Below are 21,100 nucleotides of genomic sequence, written 5' to 3'. Positions count from 1 at the left end.
TAAAAACATGCATGGCGTTTGTGCTCATCTTTTTTCAGTAAATTAATATTATTGGTATTTGTGTTGTGCTGCGTGAAATCCTCCCTAGACCCCTGGATTAGCTGGCTTAGTGCGAGTGAGAAACCTTCATTCCCCTCTGTCTCGCGGTCTTTATTCCATCCTCACAAAACCACATTACTATTCTAGGAAAAAAAGAATTCTTAAGGGAAGCTTTAAAGATGACCCGTAATTAGATTTCAGGCTCTGCAGGCTGTCTCGCTTTAGAGTGCAGCATTTCCTCTGAGATTGTCCGCATCCCGAAATGAATGTGCGTCCCTCTTGCGTGGAATAGCCCACCAGAAGTGGCTCAGCCCACCTTGGTTTTGTTTTTCAGTTCCTGGTATCGGACACGGTGCTCAAGGAGAGGCTCGATCCTGAGACTCTGGAATCCCTCGGACTCATCAAGCAAGCCCAGCAGTTTAATCAGAAAATTGTCAAAATAAAAACCAAACTATTGTAAGTAATTGAAGTCTCAGACTGGCTTTGCACATTGCCAGAGGCATGAAGGCTACAGATCGGTAAATAATGCAGACGTTTTGTTCATATTCTGTCCTTGCTTGTAGACACTCAGTATGGGTTTTAGCAGCAAAGATTTGAGCTGGGTTACTCTGTTCTGAGAGAATTTCATCTACAGGCCAGACTCCTTGTCCACATTTTAGACTCAAACTGCAACATCTATGGACAGACATTTACACCTCCTAATAATGGGCCAATTTGTTCTAAAGTTAATTTTCTTGTAGATTTCTGATTTGTACTGCCAGTAGTGATTCGTCTCCCTCATTTATATTGCTTGTTGGGAGATAATCAGTCATTATCATTATTATTAGGTTTGACAGGCTCTCAGGCCTGGTCCACATAAGCATGTGTCTGCTAATCACCCCCCCTGCCTCCGCTGTTACGCAGACAATGGAGTGATTATAAGTCTGATTCAGTAGCCAGAATCAGTACAAAGGACCATATGTAAAACGAAGTAGAGGAGTAATAGAAGGAGGTTTGCATCTGGTTGAAAGTCGTTATTTGATTTAATGTATTTAATTTTAGATACATTACAGCAACAAATAGTCAGTGCATATGTGTTTTCATTCATGATAAATCTCAATTTTAATTTTAATAACCTGTGTTCTCTCTTTGCAGTTATAAGCAACAGAAATTTAACTTGTTGAGAGAAGAAAATGAAGGCTATGCAAAGTTGATAACTGAGCTGGGTCAAGACTTGTCCGGGAATATCACCAGTCATTTAGTCCTTGAGAACATCAAGTCTCTGATAGGTAAGCGTTGCAGAAGAGGAGAACCAAACACAAGTGCTTTAGCTATTATGAATTGGAGGCTGCCTGTTTTATTTTTATTTTTTTTGCTTCATAATCTGTTGAAAGCCATTAAATCACTTGTAACATCAGAATAATGTTTTCAGTGATTTCTTTGGGTAGTGCAAGTTGACTGGGCTTCAAACACGTTTTGCAAGATGTGTGGTTCTGGGGGGGGGGGCTTGTTTATGTTAATGATGTGCTATATTATTCTGCTTGTATTTTGATGTTTACTGTTCTCTAACACATAACCAGGTATAGCGCAGTGTTTTGGTAGCTGTAGTTTAATGTGGGTGTGTGCGATAGTGTTTGACAGTCTTGCTCCTTCACCCCGGCAGGATGTTTTAATTTGGACCCGAACCGTGTGTTGGACATCATCCTTGAAGTCTATGAATGTAGATCCGATCAAGACGAATTCTTCATACCTCTTATTAAATCTTATATGTGTGAAGCACAAACACTGTGTCACATCTTGGGATTTAAATTTAAGTTTTATCAGGTAATGTGTGAACATTTTCTCTAGCTTTTAAAAAAAGTATATTGTATTCATGTTTAAAGGCTGTTAAAATTTAAATGTGAGCCTGTTGTGTGAAATTTAATTACTTTAAATTTAAAAGGAAGTTGATGTGGAAGTAAATAAGACAATTACTTCACAGAGTAATTTTAAAAGGTCCTTTATTATTTCACACACACACACACACACACACACACGCAGTTACATACACAGATGCTATACTGCGAATAACGATATCCCTAACGGGATACAACCCAACAAAGTTACATACAAAGATTATATTAATCACAGATCAATACAATCCATGAGACGCAACTGAACTAATTCTTACCCTTCCAAGCGGGTCGGGAGAGCCCTTCGACCCTGGTAAGAGAAAGCAGCTGTCTCCAAGAAATTACCGAGCAGGACTGCGCGCTAATCCTCACGGCTGACTCTCGTCAGAGCAGGGGAGAACCCCGTCCTTTATAACTTACCAAGTTAGGCTTTTGCATGCGAGAGAGTAATTGGCCAGATCACTCCCTCGAAGCTCGGCCCTCTGAATAAACCATTCCTTTCCCTAGAACATTCTAACAAAAACAAGTTATATAAACGTGACAAAAACAAGTTATATAAGATTCGGGGTTATTATAGGGCAAGGGCAAAGATGAACTCGCACGCATTTCTAGAACTTTCTAGAACACACTTTTTTTATTACAGAGCCACAGTAGTGATTCCTGATGTAACTGTTTTTTATAGACATTGAATGTTGTCTATTGTAATCTAAATATTGCTGTCCATACTGTTTTTTACCCCTTGAGGTCATCCATTGACCCTCTTTTTATCAATGCAATAAAATAAAGTGGATATAGTAAGGTCAGACGTTATAGGATGGCATTATTTAGATCCTCCAGATTAATAGAATGCACTCAAGTGTATCTACCCCATTCCTAACTAGATCTCTGTACGTTACGAAAATACAAACCTAAAGTATGATCAGAAGTGTTGCTAAAGCCTTATGCTTGTTAGACTTTGATAAAGGTTGCATTGCAAGTATATCAAACCAACATATCAGCAGTGTGCTGCCAGTGTTTAAAGACTTGGCTGAACTTGTTATGAACCGATGGCTTTTAGTTGTAGTCCCAGATTTTATTAATTGCGGGGGTCTTGCTCTAGTAAACCAGTTATTTTTTTTTTCTGTGCTTGCTCTTGTTAAAATAATCCATTGCATTCCAGTCAGTTTAATGATCTGCCCGTCTGAAACAGTGGGCTCTAATTTAATGACTGCTCTGTTTGATTCCAGGAACCAAACGGGGAGACGCCCTCGTCGCTTTATCATGTCGCTGCCACACTGCTCCAGCATAGCTTGATCGAGCTGGGGGATCTCTACGTGCATGTAAGAGCTTCACGCTGCGCACCCACAGGATGTCCTACACTAGCCCAGGCAACAGCTACACTTCATGTCAAAGTGCCACATCGAAATGAAACCTATTGTAAAAAGTCAAAACTAAAACAAATGGTGTTAGCGTTTAACCCTTTAACATATCAAGCAGCTGCTGATGCTCCTGAACAGCATTAAATGAGCTGTGTAGGGTTGATAAAGGGTTCATGCTGTGCGCTTTGGTATGACCTGAATGTTGGATTGTTTTTAAGACCTTTCAAGCAAACCGTGTTGCTCAAAGTGCTCAGTGCAACCCAAGGGCATTGAAGTGTCATGTAAATCCACCAGTAATGTGTCCAATACCAGGTGCTGGTGATTAACAGTTAGATCCTCTGGCAAACAAGGCTGTCTGATGCAGCTGTCTTATTTTTAAAATGCAACTCAATAATTTTACAATGAAAGTGGGTCAGTTGTATGTAATTAGAAGTGTACATAACTATTCCACAATGATGAGCAAGGTCATTTTTTATGATAATTTGAGTCATTATGTACAGTTAGTCCACATTAATTGAATTTCCAATTACAAGGTCAAGCGGTAGCTCCGCTGGTACACTGATCAAGCCGGTAAAAAGTAGTTTGTTTTCTACAGTGGATTAGCTCTTGTATCTCTTGCCATTTTGGTTTGAGAACACTTTTATTTGCTGTTTTTTTGCAGCTGCTTCCTATGGATCCCAGTATCCTGGAGGAACACAAGCGGGAGATTACGGAAGCCAAGCAGATCGCCCGGAAGCTCACTATGGTTGTGGTGCCTTCTGAAAAGACAGAGGAGAAGGACAAAGAAAAAGAGAAGGAGGAGGAAAAGAACGAAAAGGTTTGCAGTCTGTGTTTTCATGGATCATCCTAGGCTCCAGCCCTGTCCCAGGATGCCTGGTAGCTAAGTGGAAATCATTGAAGGTGTTCACTGTAATGAGTCTAAATAAAACAACTCTAATGATGAGTCTTATTCCCCGATTAGCCACCCTTAACATGGAGTCTAGGGAGAAGTCTTTATTGGAGCAACATGACCCAGAACAAATTATTTGACGGCGTAAAATAGTTTTTAATGTAAACAACAACAAAAATGCCCAGGATCTCATCTAGTGTTGTCTTAATTCTAATTATATTTGCAATACATCTATATCTTATGGGATTATTATATATCCCAATCCATTCAGAATCTGAGCTCACAGCAATTACTGTACTGTCCAGAAACGTTAAATGTATAGTGTTTGGTAATGAGGGACACGAGACCTGAGTGGACTACTTAAGAATCTTTGCAGAATTGCTGTGTTCTGCAGAGAGGAATTTGATTGCATTTTTTTTTAAATTAATAGATCACCTTGCTTTTAAAATGAGGTATTGCTTTTTTTTCTGTGATCAGTCATGAGGACCTGTAACTGAAACAATGCTGACAGTGAGGGATGACTGGAAAGAAATGGAAGAGACTTGATTAGGTTCATGAGTGCAAAAAATAAGTTGTCACTGAGAAAGAAACTGGCCAGTTTTTAAAAAGGCTGTTCCATTTAAAATTGAAGGGTATTCTTTGTTATGAAACTGCCTTTAATTACCGATTTATATGTTTATGATTTGAAACCTCTTATGTATTCTAGTAATATTTTACAACATTGCAATGAAATGCTGTCTTCGTTTTAAAGAAGGAATAAAAATGCACATTTATTCCGTTTACAGCGTGGTGAATAATTCATGAAGGAGGATGTGCTAGCAGGTTTTGATGAAACATTTTCCAATTAGTGTTGATGTTGAAATTTACATTTTTTTCTACCAGCCCCCCGATAACCAGAAGCTTGGGCTCCTGGAAGCTTTATTGAAGATTGGTGACTGGCAACACGCACAGAGTATCATGGACCAGATGCCTTCGTTTTATGCCGCATCCCATAAGTCTATAGCTGTCGCTCTTTGTCAGCTGCTTCATATTACCATCGAACCCTTATACCGAAGGTAACAGAACTTATTCCTGAGGGGAAATCTGACATGTTATGCGTTTGAGCACAATCGATCATTTAGTTTCTGTTATTTATACAGCAAAAACCTCTGCTGTATTTTTGCATTAATATAATTCAAATATTTTATTTATTTTTTTTGTGTGTTGTACATCCTTTCTTAAGCAGAATAAAGATATAGATGCTGCATTTTGTGCTGGTTGAACTTCAGATTGACATCACTGGAGCCTTGAATTGGAGATCTCTATAGTTCAGGTGCAGATGCAATGCAGTCATACTCTGTTGCCAGCACCTCTGTCTGTCTTCTATAGATGGTGGGATGTGTCTGCCTGGTCTAATGCAGCTTTGTCCCCAAAGGAGGTTGTTACTGTACAGTTTACGCTATAGCATATGTTATGTGTTGACAATTTTATTTACAGAGTTGGGCTGTTGGCTACTGCATTATCTTTCCGTGTTCCTCATTGTGTTTTTCATTGGTTTTACAGAGCTGGGGTCCCTAAAGGCGCCAAAGGAGCTCTCAATCGGCCACTGAAAAGCAAGCAAGCTCCCAAGCCTGCTGAGGCGTTTGAGGATCTGAGGAAGGAGGTGTTCACCATGCTCTGCTACCTGGGCCCTCACCTCTCCCATGACCCCGTCTTATTTGCAAAGATTGTGCGCCTGGGCAAAGGATTCATGAAAGAGGTTATTGTTAAGATACTGAAGCGTCCATGCGTGGAATCAGGCAGACCTAACGTCCATGAGTGGATGAATACTAACCGTTTACAACAGCAGTTTAATGTGCGCTAAAAATAAATTGTGCTTATTGACTTTTACCGCTGGTAGAAAGCATCTTTTTAAAAGCATCTTTCCTGTTTCTGTGTGACACATGTGAAATTAAATCGAGTGAAGAGGAGGGAGCAAAACTGATAACTCAGCTGCTGCTCCTCGGTTCAGTCCCACACCCTGTAGATTTGTTTAAACATCCTCAAAGTTAATCCGCAGGGGTTTTCATTTTTCCTGTGAGTCAATTTCTTCCATCATGTTGCAAAAAATGGTTTCTGTATTCCTTTAAATTCCAGCCCAGCTTATAAGCCAGTCATGTTAGCGTGTGTAATGTGTTTTTACTTTTCTTGCAGTATCAGAATGCCAAACAAGAGGACAAGGACAGAATGGTAAATGATTCTTTAAAAATTAAAAAAAAAAAAAAAAAAAAAGTTTCATTTCAATTATAATGGTCATGATATATGTATTACTGCCCTGGTGTTTTCAGTATTTGTTTTGCTAAATTAAAAAGAAGTGGTGTTATGTCTCTTGTGAATATTATAACCACCTAATACAGTGCTCTCCCTTTATATTGTAGAACAGGTTACAAGGAGGTACGGTCATGGCTCCCGTTTGCCCCATAATGCCATTACAATAACACTAGCAGTCTTGCTATAAGGCAGAACATAAATAGCATGGCCTCTTAACTATGGCTCCTGACTGCATCGTTATAAAGGGGGAGCACCGTACCCCCTAAATTTAAATGATGTACTGTCAAAATTATCAGCTAGATCAAGAGTTGTAGTTAATTTTTGTTGGTTCTGATTAATTCAGATTCATGGCATGAAATAAATAACAAGTAGACAAGTCTTTTAAGAATTGATGCTTGGATTACTAGGGCTTGGTAATGTTTTTTCTGTTGATTGAAGAGCTGGGGGGTGATGTTTTATGCATGCATTATTAGCTTGTTCTTTGTGTATATGTAACTGCAGTAAAGATTACTATTCATTACTAGATCAGGGTTTTGCAGGTTTTAATATAAAAGATTTGATGTTGCAACCCATCAGGCAATTTTGATAAAGCATTAAGTGAAATATAAGCCATATAATATGATGTTGTCTATTTCTGGGCTTAGCTTATTTGTATGTTTGTTTTTGTTCCCTAGGATACACTGTTGAGCTGCTTTCTCAGTATAACGGACCAGGTTTTGCTCCCCTCTCTCACACTGATGGACTGTAATGCCTGTATGTCTGAGGAGCTGTGGGGATTTTTCAAAATGTTTCCCTACCAGCACAGGTGAGTGCAGCTTAGTACAATATTGTATATTTCTTGATCAAAGAAAAAGCAATTCTGGGCCTGGTACTATTGATGTACCAGCTCTGGTGTATTTCACTGTGCATTTCAAAGAGATGTCTCTTTAGTAATGGTCCAAGTACTGTACGCACATAAAAGCTAGAAGCATCTAATAGATTTGAATGTAGTCATTGTTGCATTGCTAAGATGGGACCCTGTCTTGTGTGTTCCAGGGTTTTACTCCTGAGTCTTGCATGCTCTGTATTACCTTGGTGGTTCTGTTAAGTTATTAAATGTGTGGGATCCTGTTGTCCTTTTCAGGTATCGTCTTTATGGACAGTGGAAAAATGAAACCTACAACAGTCATCCTCTGCTTGTAAAAGTCAAAGCCCAAACGGTTGACCGAGCCAAATATATCATGAAGTAAGTCTTGGCTTTTTTAATTTAATTTTCTTTGTGTGTGTGTGTGTGTGTGTGTGTGTGTGTGTGTGTGTGTGTGTGTGTGTGTGTATGGATTTGTTAGATACACAGGCTAACTTTACTACTATAACCCCCCCCCCCCCCCCCCCCCCCCCCCCCCCCCCCCCCATGGGACCTGGAGAAATGTTTGTTTTATCAGGGTGTTCACTAGAAGTGCTGCACAGGGCAAGCGCTAGCCTTGCTGAACGAGGCTTCCTGCTCTAGGAACCTGCTACACTACATAACCCTCGCTATACATTACATGGGATCAATATCCCCTAAACTAACCTACTGATGAGCCTGTATTCACACGACAGCTGCTCCTGCTTCATACGGCCTCGGCTGGGCATTGCCTTCACAAGCACCGTGTTGCAGTCTAAACAATCAATTGATCAAACATAACAACTCCAAAAAGCACAGATAAAAAAAACCTGTTTTCACATATAAATTGCACCAACACTAATTTCCCCCAGTGCAGGGCAATCACCCTGCTACAGGTATGTTTAAAAGATAAATAGAGAAAGAAATGAACAGGAAAGAATGTACACTTACATGCTGAATACAGTAATTACATGACCTTTCTCTTGAAAAAACTGACCAGCCTAGATTACTCCTGATGCCCGTGGCCTGGTTGCAGTTTGTGTGAAGGTGACAGACAGGCAACGATTGCATTGGTAATGCATGATTCGTACTACAATAGGTCATCTTTGAATCAGTCAACCGTGGTCTTTGTTTTCACTGAGAGAGTAACACACTTGACACTGGAGAAAGTTCACTGTCAGTCAGTACTGAGGTTGTTGTATCTGGGTCGATCCTGTACGTGATCGTTCTAATAGGGCTAATTTGCATTGAAAAAATCGGTTCTTGCTGTTGAGATCTTTAAAAACGGGTGTTCGTTATAAGAAGGGTTCGTTATAGTGAAGTTAGTCTGTGTGTGTGTGTGTGTGTGTGTATATATATGAAATATATATATTTTATATATATTTATTATTCCCCATATTAAAAGATAATATTACTATTACCGTTCTCCAGATTGAACTGGTAAAATGGCTTTCCTTCCGAGAGAATAAACAGTGTCTGTAGCACACCACCACATCATTATCACAAACTCTGCTTTGTCAGCTAGTTCGCTGAATGTCTGAAGCAGTAATTCGTTGTATACTGTACCTGATAATAATGCCTAAACCTGGTAATTTAGCTAATTGGCAAACCGCATTAATAGGCCTACTTTAACCAGATGGGTTTAACCTTTTAGGCATGGATAACAGGTTTTATGTATGGAATTCATCCCTGTTCACATGAATGAATATCACTGATTCCCTTAGTGAGAATTCCCTGTTAGAAAATGCCTGATTCTAAAGAAACCACAGAAGCATCACTGAAATCCTTCTTTGTTCGTGGATATTGCCCAGTTTGCTTTGTCACTAGTGCTGTCACAAAATGTATCTGCTACGTTTTGCCTTGCTTGTGTCAATCATTTCCTTGAGTCATTAATAAAACTTCCATTCAAAGCCAAATAAAGTGCATTTCCCCAAATTGCTCAGATTTCCAAACATGTCTAGTGGGGAGAATAACCTTTCAGGAGTCCCTGTGCTTAATATTGTGTTTTAGGGAGAGGGTTCCCTGCAGATTGATCACGTGAGCAGGAATTCTTTGATCAGCACAGGCCTTGATAAATGGCTGGGGACTGCAGTGCTGCAGTAATGTAATGTTGGGATCAGTGGAGTGGTACATTTGCAGGAGTTACAGATTGGAAAACTGTACAGCTAAAAGCGCTGAAGTGCCAAACTGAAAATTGAAGTGACTGCAATGCCACCGTCCTCAGATTTATATGAACAGATTGTTCTGTTTATGAAATCTGAATCTCCCAGTTTCAATATTAAGCTGCCACTTCATTATTTATTAAAGCTACTGCTGAGCTGAAGAACTGCATTTGTCATATCTGTGCCCGCCTTTGTTTATCCTTGTGCTGTTTCGGGGCAGCCTCATTTCGCTTGTACATCAATAAAAACATATTTTGTTCAGCAGGCGTGCCACCATTCAACCATTCCTTTGCACTTTGTAATCTCAAATGCTTGGACCTTTTGGCCTGTGTTTATATATATATATATATAATTTATTCTGTCTGATCCAAGAGCATCAAACTGGATTCATTTGTCATGTTAGACCTAATTTTTTTTTTTATTAAGATTGCTCCTAAAATTTGTTTCTGCATTTCTGCACAATCACTACTATTACTAAGCAACACAACAAACAGCTTTAAGCTATTATTATAAGATATGTGTGGAGTGTGCATTCGTCCCCTTTAATCCGTTTTCTTTTATTATGGATGTGTTTGAGTGAATGCGCAATAAGCATTTAACTGAAACGGCTGTCTAATGGGAAACAAATGCTAATTAAATAATTTATGGCGCATTTTGTCTGTTCAAAATTCCAGACTTGTCTTTATATTCCGGGGTGTTTTTTATATGTACGTTGAGCGAAGTTAGTGAATGGGCGAGTGCAATAAGTAGAAATGGAAATGGATAGATTTAATTTGCTACATGAGGGAACAGTTACGTGACAAGTGGTCTGTGGGGAAAAAATTCAAGCGCCACCAAGGTGCTCCCTCGAAAAAGGTTGGGAACCACTGGTCTAAATCATTATCATATTGATCCTACCAGGTTTTTATTTTCTTCGTATTTTTCCACACTGAAATAAACACAGGTGGAGGTGGGACTGTTTAATGAAAGTTATTCGCACTAAAATGTTGCTCACTTTGGTTAAAGCTGCGTAAGGGTTTAGGCAGCACAATTTCCTTGAAGTACAAAGGACAACATTTATAAATGTGTCTTACCCCTTAAGGAACATATGTAACTAATTATATAAACCTCTTAATGTTCCAAACAGGTTAGCTTCACTTTTAAGTTGCAGTGTGGTGCAAAGGCCTTGATAAGTGTGGTCCAAAGTGTTGAAATGAAAGTATTCAGTGGTGTCGAACAGCGTATCCATTAGATACACTTTTATTCAGCTCTGGAATACAAGGGCTGCTGCTAATCACGTGGCTTCGCTAATTGAAGATTCAGAGCCCGTCTTTGATTTGTTGTTTTCAGGTTTTACAGCATGGTGGTGATATTAAAATGTCCGCTACAGCATTGTAGATAAGTGATTTTAAGTTGGCCCCCTGCCTCCGCACTCCTCTCTATTGTAAGTGTGATTACACTCCCGTCATCTGCGCTCCTTTTCCAGGCGACTGACCAAGGAAAACGTGAAGCCGTCTGGAAGACAGATTGGAAAGCTGAGCCATAGCAACCCAACCATTCTCTTTGATTACGTATGTATTTTATTGCTTTCGACAGAAATAATTGGATAATGCAAGATGAATGGAGAAAGTTTGATGTGGTCTCATTTGATTATTTTCTTGCTGCTGTGGGAACATACATGTTCATTGTTCTCATGGTTTGCTTTGAAAATATTGACTGACTGGTGTCAACCGCACATTTGTAATGTCAAAACGAGAAGTAAGTAGCTAACATGAAAACAGCCTGATGTAGAATCATGCATTGATTTGGTGGTTAGACTGTTCCCCTGTAATGTAATAATGTAGCAGAATTCTGGCTTTTATTCATTGTTTAGATATGATATCTCTTTTTCCATGTACATGTTCAGAACATTTATCTGTGTCTGTTGTTTTTAGTTTAGTTCATTGTGTCATGCTTACTAACTATTCCAGCAAAAATGTCCCCTGAAAGCATGGTAAATAATCAAAATCGAGGGTGAAGGAGAACGCATGTAATAGGATGTCAGACATGTAAAAAAGGAAATCTTATGACCATGTAGATGATATAGACTAGCAGGAATCGAAATTAACGCCAGCCATGCAGATGTTGCCGTAATGCCCCTCAATGTATGTCTGTTCAAGACCATTCTTGCCGCAGTGCCCTTTCAGCTACAGCAGCTCGAGACGCCTGCGTTGGATCCAAACACGGTTAGGTGATCTGGGTGGCTGTTGTATCCAGGGGCTGCCTTTCAAGCATGTGGATCTCTGTCGAGTGTAACAGTGCCATCTCAGAGTCCAGAAAATAAAAAAAGTAATATGTAGAGACTAACAACTAACTGTAGAGAGAGTAAATATTAGATGGCTTCACCACGCAGCGCAGCTCCACTTGTAGCAACTGAAAAAATTAATTAAAAAACCTTCCGCCTGCCTGCATTCTGTTTCCTGGCAGCCAGCTGGCAGTGTAGATGAGCTCCATGCACAAAAACATCACTATTAAACTGAGGTGAAGAAGAGTTTTCATTGAAAGAACACTGGATTGCCTGAAACAGTGTTTGCTGATTTAGGTTTCGGAAAGTTGGTAGCTTTATCCGTAAATGCAACACAGCGATTCTTATTTTATATGTTACACATGGGAACAAGATTTCTGAGTTTAGTGTATGTTAAACTGAGTGGAATATAGGCTATTAAAATTGAACAAAAGCGATCCTATGGATTAGTGAAAAGCCATTGCCTGGCTTCAGCACTTGCTGCTGTGTCCTCGCAGGCTCTGGCTCTGGACAAAATTTGGTCTCACCTATAAAATTAACTATTCTTGTCGAATTGTCTGAAAGTCGAAATGAAACCTGCTGAATAATGTTACGTTTTAACATTTTGAATTGCATACAGGTTTGTAGTTTTCCACAGTATTTAACGAAAAATAGACAGATTGAACAATTTGACATTTCAAAATCGAACATGAAATACTGCACTGCTAATGGCTTTCGGTAGACTTTTGTCTTAATACCGGTATTTTTATTTTATTATTTATTTTTTTAATATAAATTGTCTCGAACCTTATATTCTAGGTGATGCAAACTTTTGGCCAGAGCTGTAAGCTGCTGGTTGACAAAAAAAAAAAAAAAATTCTGAATCAATAAATTGTTATTATTAAGTTAAACTGTGTTGGTTCTTTATGTGGTCAATAATTTTATATACATGAATCCTACACTTTGGCCTTAGTGTCTTCTACAAATCTATTTTGGCCTTGCCCATTTAGAGCCCTGTACTAGTATCCCTTTTAAGGCTTATTTTAAAAAATAAATAAATAAATAAAACTTTTTTTGTAAGACAAGTGGAGGAAAGAGTCATTTAAGAGTGAAGGTTAATTTGTCGAATGGCATTTCACTGTGAGTGGTGATGGTGGAGGGTGAAACGAAGCATGTCAGTATTGCTGCCTATCTGACAAGGGCTGATCCACAGGGTTTTGGGGAGCAGATTAGAATGAGACCGTGCAAACACAAGCACCCTTTAACCTTGTAACTCTCACTCCAGTGTTTCAACTCCAGGTGCAGGTTCAAAACAAAATGCATGTCACCAGAGTGAATAATGTGAGTGTCTGCTGTATAATGACATGCATCCTGTTAGCATTTTCAACAGACGCAGCTGTGAGACTTAAACCCAGGGTTTCTTGTATGAAGTCTAGCTGAAAACAGATGTGGTTTTTATTTTTGTTTTTTTAAAACAGAAAAAGCCCCGAAGACAAAACAGTCTGAATTTTAGTAGATACAATATTTAAATAAATAAATATAAAATACATGCACTGTTTCAAGGTGACCAATGATTTTTCTGAGAAAGTGCTTTACTTTGTGTGTTGCACGAGAAGGTGTAATTTTGAAAAACCAACATAGCTACAGATGTGGTGATGGAAATAAGACTCCTATTGCATAGCAGTTTCACACATTCCAGGTTTTACTACGAGGCTAATTAGCCTAGGTATAGATAACAAGCACAGGTGTTTCTTATTAAACTCATAGTAAAACCAGGAATGGCTCAAACTGCTATACAATGGGAGTCTTATTTCCATCCATGCAGACAAGTTATCCCAGAACGGCCTTTGTTATGAAATTCTAGAATATTTGAGAGGGCATGTTCCAAAATGATTTGAAAGCCAGTTTGAAAAGCAGTGCTGCCTGTTCCTCTTTATTGCTATGTCTGAAAGTTCTGTCTCTTTATTTGTAGATGTTGTCTCAGATCCAGTGGTATGACAACCTCATAACACCTGTTGTCGATTCTCTGAAGTATCTCACTTCACTGAACTACGACGTCTTGGCTTGTATCCTTTAAGATGATTTAGAACACTTAACTGGTGAGGCAGGAAGCAACATTTTGTTTTGGCTTTTGCTGAAGGAAAGAATGAAGAGCTCTGCAATATGGATATGACATGAAAGTAATAAAAAAAAAAAAAAAAAAAAAAAGTTTTGAGCCGTTCTCACTATTTCACAAGCTTTTTATAGAGCCAGACTGCTCGTGATGATTTCGTTTGTCAGACTGGCAGACAAAGCTTTTATTGCCTCCTTAACATCACTAAATGCAGTGAAACATATAGTGGAAAAAATATCCATAATATTATATTTCATGTTGTCTTGCTCGCAATATGTGCATATGTTAACATTTTGGTTGTTGTCTGCCTTCAGTTGGACCCAGGATGCATTGAGCTACCTGTAATCCTCCATGCACGCTCTCGCCTTTGCTTAAGGGTCTGGCTTTAGGCAGGAGGCTTATCCATGTTTGGAAGATAATACCGCTAGTGGTGTCGGTGGTTCGGATGAGGTTTTACAGTTCAAATTCAGGTGCAGGAAGCACTTTGGTAATTGTCCTTAACCCTTTCAAAAGATTGCATTATTGAAGCGCTGGCTAATCCTGAGAAGGAGAAAATGAAGCATGATGACACCACCATTTCTGCCTGGCTACAGAGTAAGTAGTTTCCTTTTAAAAACAGTTCACTCTCCGTGCGTCGTGCCTCCATCCTGGGTTGAAATGATTTCAAAGGTCGCACCAGTCCAGTTACTTTCCTTTTATTGCATGTTGGACAGATGCATTTCTGATCCCTGTTTTTGTTCTCATTGTATTTTGTTTTACCATCTTTTTCCACAGGCCTTGCAAGTCTTTGTGGTTCCGTTTTCAGAAAGTACCCTATAGAGCTGGCAGGTCTCCTTCAGTATGTGACAAATCAGCTTAAAGCTGGGAAAAGGTGTGTATAGAAATGGTAACCTATATTATGTATCCTCATTGGAGCTGCTGTATAATAATCACATTGTATAGTTTCTATTATGTTGCCCTGTTCTACCGCCACATTCTATTTGGCTGGTATCCAGAAAATTAAATCCAGTTTTGTTTTCCGGTTTTACAGCATAACAGTTTTACATTGTTCTAACCATTAGAGTGACTTGACTTGTCCATCTAGTATGTAATTACAAGACATGGCAGGTGGCAAGGTGTATCCAATAAAGTACACAACATCCAGATGTATCCAAAGGCCAATGCATTCACCCCAGCCGCTGGGAATGCTTTTTCAGTTGAGCGAAGAAACCAAAAGTAAAAAAAAAAAAAAAAAAAAAAAAAAAAAAAACGAATGTAAAAGATGTTTAAACTGTGATCGAATACCCTAAAGATATGGGCGTTAAGGCAGCATGAATAATTCAACCAGATTACTTCAGAGCTGTTTGTCTTGTTCGTTTCTTGAGCTCGGCTCCACTGCTTGTTTTCTAATGAGTTAACTGTTTTGTGGTCTCCTCTGTGTAGTTTTGATCTGCTAATTCTCAAAGAAGTGGTTCAGAAAATGGCTGGGATTGAAATTGCAGACGAGATGACACAAGAACAACTTGAGGCCATGACTGGTGGGGAACAGCTAAAAGCGGAGGTAAGGAATCAGCCTGCAAAATGATTGTGTTTGATTTCTGCAGGGTTTGCCTTGCTTATCCGTGTGAAGTAAAGCTTTGCCATACCCTGAGGCAATAAACCTGATGCTATAGCAAATGGAAGTTATTTATTTTTTTGACTGTAGCACTGTCTGGTTATATTAGTTCAGTGGTGGTGTGTTTTTTTTTTTTAATTCGTTGTTGTTTTTAGTTATTTATTTATTTATTTTTTTTCCCCCTTTTGTACTTATTGCGTAGTTTCATGCCTTCCTCTAAATGAAGCAGTAGTTTTACAACATGGCCCTGGTAAATCCTTCTTTGGCACCCTCATCACAGCAGCAGCTATGTGCAGTGAAGCAGCAAAGAATATCCCTGTCTAGGCCTTATTGGTGCACTGTGATCTGTCAGCTTGGTGTGAAAGTGCCCTTCTGCTCCAGCCAGTATTCAATACAATCTGAATTAGCTCTGATTGGCTTGGCTGACTGCTTTCTCAGTGCCATCTGATTGTCTTGTCTGTGTGTTCTTTGATAGGGTGGCTATTTTGGACAGATCCGGAACACCAAGAAATCATCACAGAGGCTGAAGGATGCTCTCCTGGACCATGAGTTGGCTCTCCCACTCTGTCTGCTCATGGCCCAGCAGAGGAATGGAGTAGTCTTTCTGGAAGGGGGAGAGAAGCATCTCAAACTTGTTGGGAAGCTCTACGATCAGGTAAAGACAAACCGTTCAGTGCAACTGCAATCCCTCGAATTAAAAGAGCGATCACCAGTACTTTTTAAAAGCCTTTTTATTGTGCAACATCATTGTGCATTACCTTCAATTGGGATATGCAGATATGTCATATATACCAGGAAGCAACAGAGTGTTTTTGTTCAGTAGAAATCTGTATAGCCTGAATTACAGTAAAAAAAAAAAGTCTTCAGATCAAAATAAAAACAGGGGCTGTTTTTATAAGGTTTCTTGGCTAGTAAGTAAACAAATTGCATTGTAAAGCCTTAGTTAGTGCCCCAGTAGTAATTGGAAGTATGTTTCCTATATACTAAGCATGGCTTTGTATTTTTATTTGTACAATATAGAAAACATAAATCTTTTTGACACCCTCCATATTTATCTTTGATATAATTGTTCCTGCAGCATAGTTAACTGTAACTAAAATGATTGCATATTTTTTCTGTGAATAAAGCATGTAGCTGTAATACAGTTGACTGGTGCATGTGAATATGTACATATTGATAAAATAGATGAGCAATCAGACCGACGTCTTTTATCAAATATTTTTTCAAATGGTCTCCCAGATGTGATGTTTGAAAGAGAATCTCCTAATGATGGATTGTCTGAATCGCCTTTCATATTCAAATTGTGTGCATTCTTACTGCAGATGGTGCTAAAGACCTTGCAGTTAAAGGTACTGCATAACATTAGGATACAAAAGACAGGATTTGGAGTATAATGCCTTTTAATCTGTGAATGATTCAAATTGCAGTATTTAAAACGATCACCCGTTTTTCTTTGCATACAGAATTTTCCAAATGACTAGTCCAAGAAATTCATTTTTAAAATGTTTTTATTTATTTATTTATTTATTTATTTATTTTAGTTCAGTGAAAAAGTCTAATATTAAATGCATCATGTCCCCAAAGTGAATTGAGGAAAATACAGAAAAGTTGCACATTTACGCTCCCTATATTAATGCTGCAGAATGGGTACATCACATACTAATGTACAAGCCCAATGCAGTAAAAAAAATAAATAAATAAATACATCTAGCAAAAACATATTTGTCGTTTTTTACTTTTAAATCTGTAAAGCATGGTTAGTACATGGAGGCAGGTATTAGACATGGAGGCGTTAGCGCCTCACAGATCTGTAATTGGCTTCAAGAACAGATTGTGAACATATTGTACTGTGAAAGTCAAGTGTAAATGCAGACCCTAGAAATTACTCTCCTGCTAGTCTGGGATTCTTCTGTTCCCAGTTGAATCGTCTCATTAAACTTCTATTATTATTATTATTATTATTGGTTAGGTTTAATTATTTTAATTCCTGATGCATTGTGATATATTTAAACGAGGAACAACAATACCATATGCTGGAGAAATGTGTGTTGATTGACCCCAGAATATTGAAATTACCCAAGTTTCGATGTGCCACACTCCTTATGGGTGGGGGAATTTCAGTGTTATGTGGTGTATTGAAACCCTCCACCAGGACAAAACATAGTCATTCATTCATTCATTCATTCATTCATTCTCCTGCATGAATAGTATCAGTAAATACACAAGCCTCTTGTTGAGGGGAGAATACTATTATAAGCCTATGGGTTTGAATTAAAAAACATTATGTGCAAATTGTGAATAGAGATAGGCATTGCTATTTGGCACAGCTAAGCTCCATGCCTGCTGAATGTTGGAACCCTTGGATAAATGGATAAAGATAATCAATTCCAGGACTGGAACTTGTATGGGAAAACGAATTGCTTGCAGCGATTGAAGATGCTCTGTGTGCAGGTGTCCCTCCTGGCTGCCATATTCCATGTCTGGGACGTTTGAAGGCAGGCACGTGGAATCTGCATGTCATCTGTGCTCACATACAGGGTGCACATGTACACTCACATTGTGCTTGAGGATTGACAGTGATTTTTGTCTCCGTTTAGTGTCACGATACGCTTGTACAGTTTGGAGGATTTTTAGCATCTAATCTCAGCACAGAAGATTACATAAAGCGAGTGCCGTCCGTCGACATCCTCTGTAACCAGTTCCACACGCCCCACGATGCAGCATTTTTCTTGTCAAGGCCCATGTACGCACACCAAATATTGGTAAGTAGAATTGATAAGTCTTGGCTGCCAGCCAGGATCTGTGAAAGCTGTTGCTGCTTGATTGCTGGTTTTCTGTCTGGGGCTTGAATTGAAGAGTGGGTGGTGTTTTTATATTTTCACTGCAGACATTTTTCATTTCTGTACAAGATGCTGTTAGACAGTTTTTATGGCGACATTTGACACATACACTTTTCTTCTATGGATTGTGGATTGTGAATTTTATTTAATGTTTCTCGGGTTGTTTTAGAGCGGCCTTTATAGTACAATGGTTCATTGTACAATTTATTTTCTTGTGTTTCATTTGGGATGTGTTTTATTAATTGTCACCTCACAAGGTATTCTCTGCACTCTGAAAAGCCTCCCTAATGTCTTGCCAAGTGTCCCTGTCAGATGTTGGCCATTCTGGGGTTAGTCTTGTCCATCCTGCAGTGCCAGGGTCTGCTTCAGTTTATGAAAGGCAGGGAGATATTGTAATTATATTTAACTCTGTGACCCAGTTTTTTTTTTTTCAATCTCTTTGAGCATGTGTTGTAGTTTTACTTAGCGATGCCAGGCACATTTTATACAATCCCTCGTTGCAGTCTAAATACGATGAGCTGAAGAAGACTGAAAAAGGAAACCGGCAGCAGCAGAAAGTCCACAAGTACATTGCGGCCTGCGATCTGGTGATGGCTCCTGTCCACGATTCAGTGGTCTCCCTGCACCCCCCCAAGGTCTGGGATGACATCAGCCCTCAGTTCTATGCCACGTTCTGGTCGCTCACGATGTACGACCTCGCTGTGCCACACAATGCCTACGACAGGGAGGTCAACAAACTCAAGGTTCAGATGAAAGCCATTGATGAAAATCCAGAAATGGTACGTGCTTTGTTGGATACTCTGTTTTTTGAAACGCATATTCTGGCACACATACAGTATTCCCGCTCAGATTAACATTAAAATAATGCATTTGTAATGGAATATGTTAACGGAACGGTTTCTTTTCCCTAATTTTTTATATGAATCACACAGATCGTATCAGCCAGCAGAGTCTCAGTGGAGTGATCTTAAAAACCTTAAACTCTGACATAAATTCCAAGCAGTCTAAGCGATCAATTTCAAATTATAGCCTAAAAACACATTTTAAAAAAAGTCTTCCTACAAAAACCTTTTTATTTATAATGCATTAATATCCTCCATAGCGGTCATTGCTCATGGAAAATTGACCTTCTTTTCCATTAAGGAAAGCTAACTGTTGCAAAAGTCAATTATCCAGCAGGTAATGACCGCTGGAAAAGCTAATAATACATTTTAATAAAAACAAATACTGGGATCTTGGCTGCCTTAAATCTTTAAATTGTTATAAAGATTTAACTGGGGGGGGACGACATATGGTAAGATTTAAAATGATGATAAATAATTGACGAGATCTGATTCTGAAACCAAAAGCACGTCTCACTGTTCCAGCCTCTCTGAACTGTAGTAATGTGTGGTGGTGTTATCGTCTTGTTTTGTCCCCTTAATACCAATCAGCCCCCAAACAAGAAGAAGAAGGAGAAGGAGAGGTGTACTGCGCTTCAGGACAAGCTTCAGGAGGAGGAGAAGAAGCAGCTGGAGCATGTCCAGAGAGTCCTGCAGAGGCTGAAACTGGAGAAAGACAACTGGCTTTTAGCAAGTAAGTCACGCTTCTGTAACCTGTGAGAAACATTTGCTCACTGCTCTTCACTACTCTGTCATTCTTGCTTCAAGAGCCCAACTAGATCAATAATAAAACCATTTTTTTGTCCATTTTTATACTGCGAAATGTAAAAATTCGACACACAAAAACAAGCACATGGAGGATTGTATCGCCAGTACTGCATGGACAGATGTTAATGTTAGTACTCCATGAATAATTGAGTATAATTTAATCAAAATATATGAAATGGTTTGTTATTAACCCCCTGTAAATGAGATACTTCCCTGTGTGGGTGTCGCAAAGATCTTTTAATGTTTCATCGGCAGCCCAGCAGCATCTTGTGGTCTGAATTTAAAAACAAAATGGTCATTATATGTAAGTGGATGCCAGAGTCTTAGCAGCTGCTGTTTTTCTGATCAGACAGACAGAGAAAAAGCATTTGAGTGTGAGTAATCGAAATTGTGAAGCTGGCTTTTCTGCCACTGATGTGTTTGCTGTGTGTGTGTGCGTATATATGTATATATATCACACACACGACCCAAACACGGATATATATATATGCACATACACATATATACATATTATAATATATATAATATATATATATTAAATATATATATGATAATTTCACATGAAGATGAATGCTCTGGCCTGTGGGATTGCTGATTGGTAACTGTGGTTTAAGCGGTTTGTTTCTCTGCAGAATCAACCAAGAACGAGACAATCACAAAGTTCCTCCAGCTGTGCATATTTCCTCGCTGCATTTTCTCTGCCATCGACGCAGTTTACTGCGCCCGCTTTGTGGAGCTCGTGCACCAGCAGAGAACACCCAACTTCTGCACCCTCCTGTGCTACGACAGGGTAAGACTGAGCTGTACTCGGGTAATAAGGTAGGATTAGGATATTCTTTGCATGTTTAGTACCAACGAACTTTAAGCCAGTCTGTAAGTAATGTCACCTGCACCATCTTAAAGAGAATAATTGTTGAGATGTTGGCGTTTTCTTTCCTCTTAAGGTTTTCTCTGACATTATTTACACTGTGGCAAGCTGCACAGAGAATGAAGCCAGGCGCTATGGGCGCTTCCTCTGCTGCATGCTGGATACTGTGACAAGGTGGCACAGCGACAGAGCCATCTACGAAAAGGTAAAACCAAAACTAACCTTTTAAAAGATTTGACATACCTTTTTATAGATCAGTAGCAGAAGAAGAGATAAGCTTGAGAATAAAATGTCACCTTGAGGTTCAATGGTTGTTTTTAATCA

At 39.0% G+C, this 21,100-nt stretch overlaps 1 protein-coding gene across 1 annotated transcript in view; it reads left to right on the top strand.

Moving 5' to 3' along the window:
• The window catches only part of LOC121318905 (THO complex subunit 2-like), a 40,364-nt gene that overhangs the window by 5,216 nt on the left and 14,048 nt on the right, over window positions 1-21,100 (top strand). Inside the window, exons 6-26 of the mRNA XM_041256100.1 lie at window positions 374-495; window positions 1,174-1,307; window positions 1,682-1,842; window positions 3,137-3,229; window positions 3,930-4,085; window positions 5,040-5,212; window positions 5,700-5,895; window positions 6,330-6,365; window positions 7,121-7,251; window positions 7,570-7,671; window positions 10,936-11,020; window positions 13,685-13,778; window positions 14,339-14,419; window positions 14,600-14,696; window positions 15,248-15,365; window positions 15,895-16,074; window positions 18,017-18,181; window positions 18,763-19,038; window positions 19,693-19,834; window positions 20,541-20,698; window positions 20,853-20,981. Of these exons, the coding sequence (XP_041112034.1) occupies window positions 374-495; window positions 1,174-1,307; window positions 1,682-1,842; window positions 3,137-3,229; window positions 3,930-4,085; window positions 5,040-5,212; window positions 5,700-5,895; window positions 6,330-6,365; window positions 7,121-7,251; window positions 7,570-7,671; window positions 10,936-11,020; window positions 13,685-13,778; window positions 14,339-14,419; window positions 14,600-14,696; window positions 15,248-15,365; window positions 15,895-16,074; window positions 18,017-18,181; window positions 18,763-19,038; window positions 19,693-19,834; window positions 20,541-20,698; window positions 20,853-20,981 (2,829 nt within the window). The remainder of the gene's footprint in view (window positions 1-373; window positions 496-1,173; window positions 1,308-1,681; window positions 1,843-3,136; window positions 3,230-3,929; window positions 4,086-5,039; window positions 5,213-5,699; window positions 5,896-6,329; window positions 6,366-7,120; window positions 7,252-7,569; window positions 7,672-10,935; window positions 11,021-13,684; window positions 13,779-14,338; window positions 14,420-14,599; window positions 14,697-15,247; window positions 15,366-15,894; window positions 16,075-18,016; window positions 18,182-18,762; window positions 19,039-19,692; window positions 19,835-20,540; window positions 20,699-20,852; window positions 20,982-21,100) is intronic.

Source organism: Polyodon spathula, chromosome 7 (genome assembly GCF_017654505.1).
Source record: "Polyodon spathula isolate WHYD16114869_AA chromosome 7, ASM1765450v1, whole genome shotgun sequence".
Taxonomy (NCBI): Eukaryota; Metazoa; Chordata; class Actinopteri; order Acipenseriformes; family Polyodontidae; genus Polyodon; species Polyodon spathula.
Note: the sequence above shows the minus strand (reverse complement) of the source record. Positions and strands in the feature narration are given on the sequence as shown.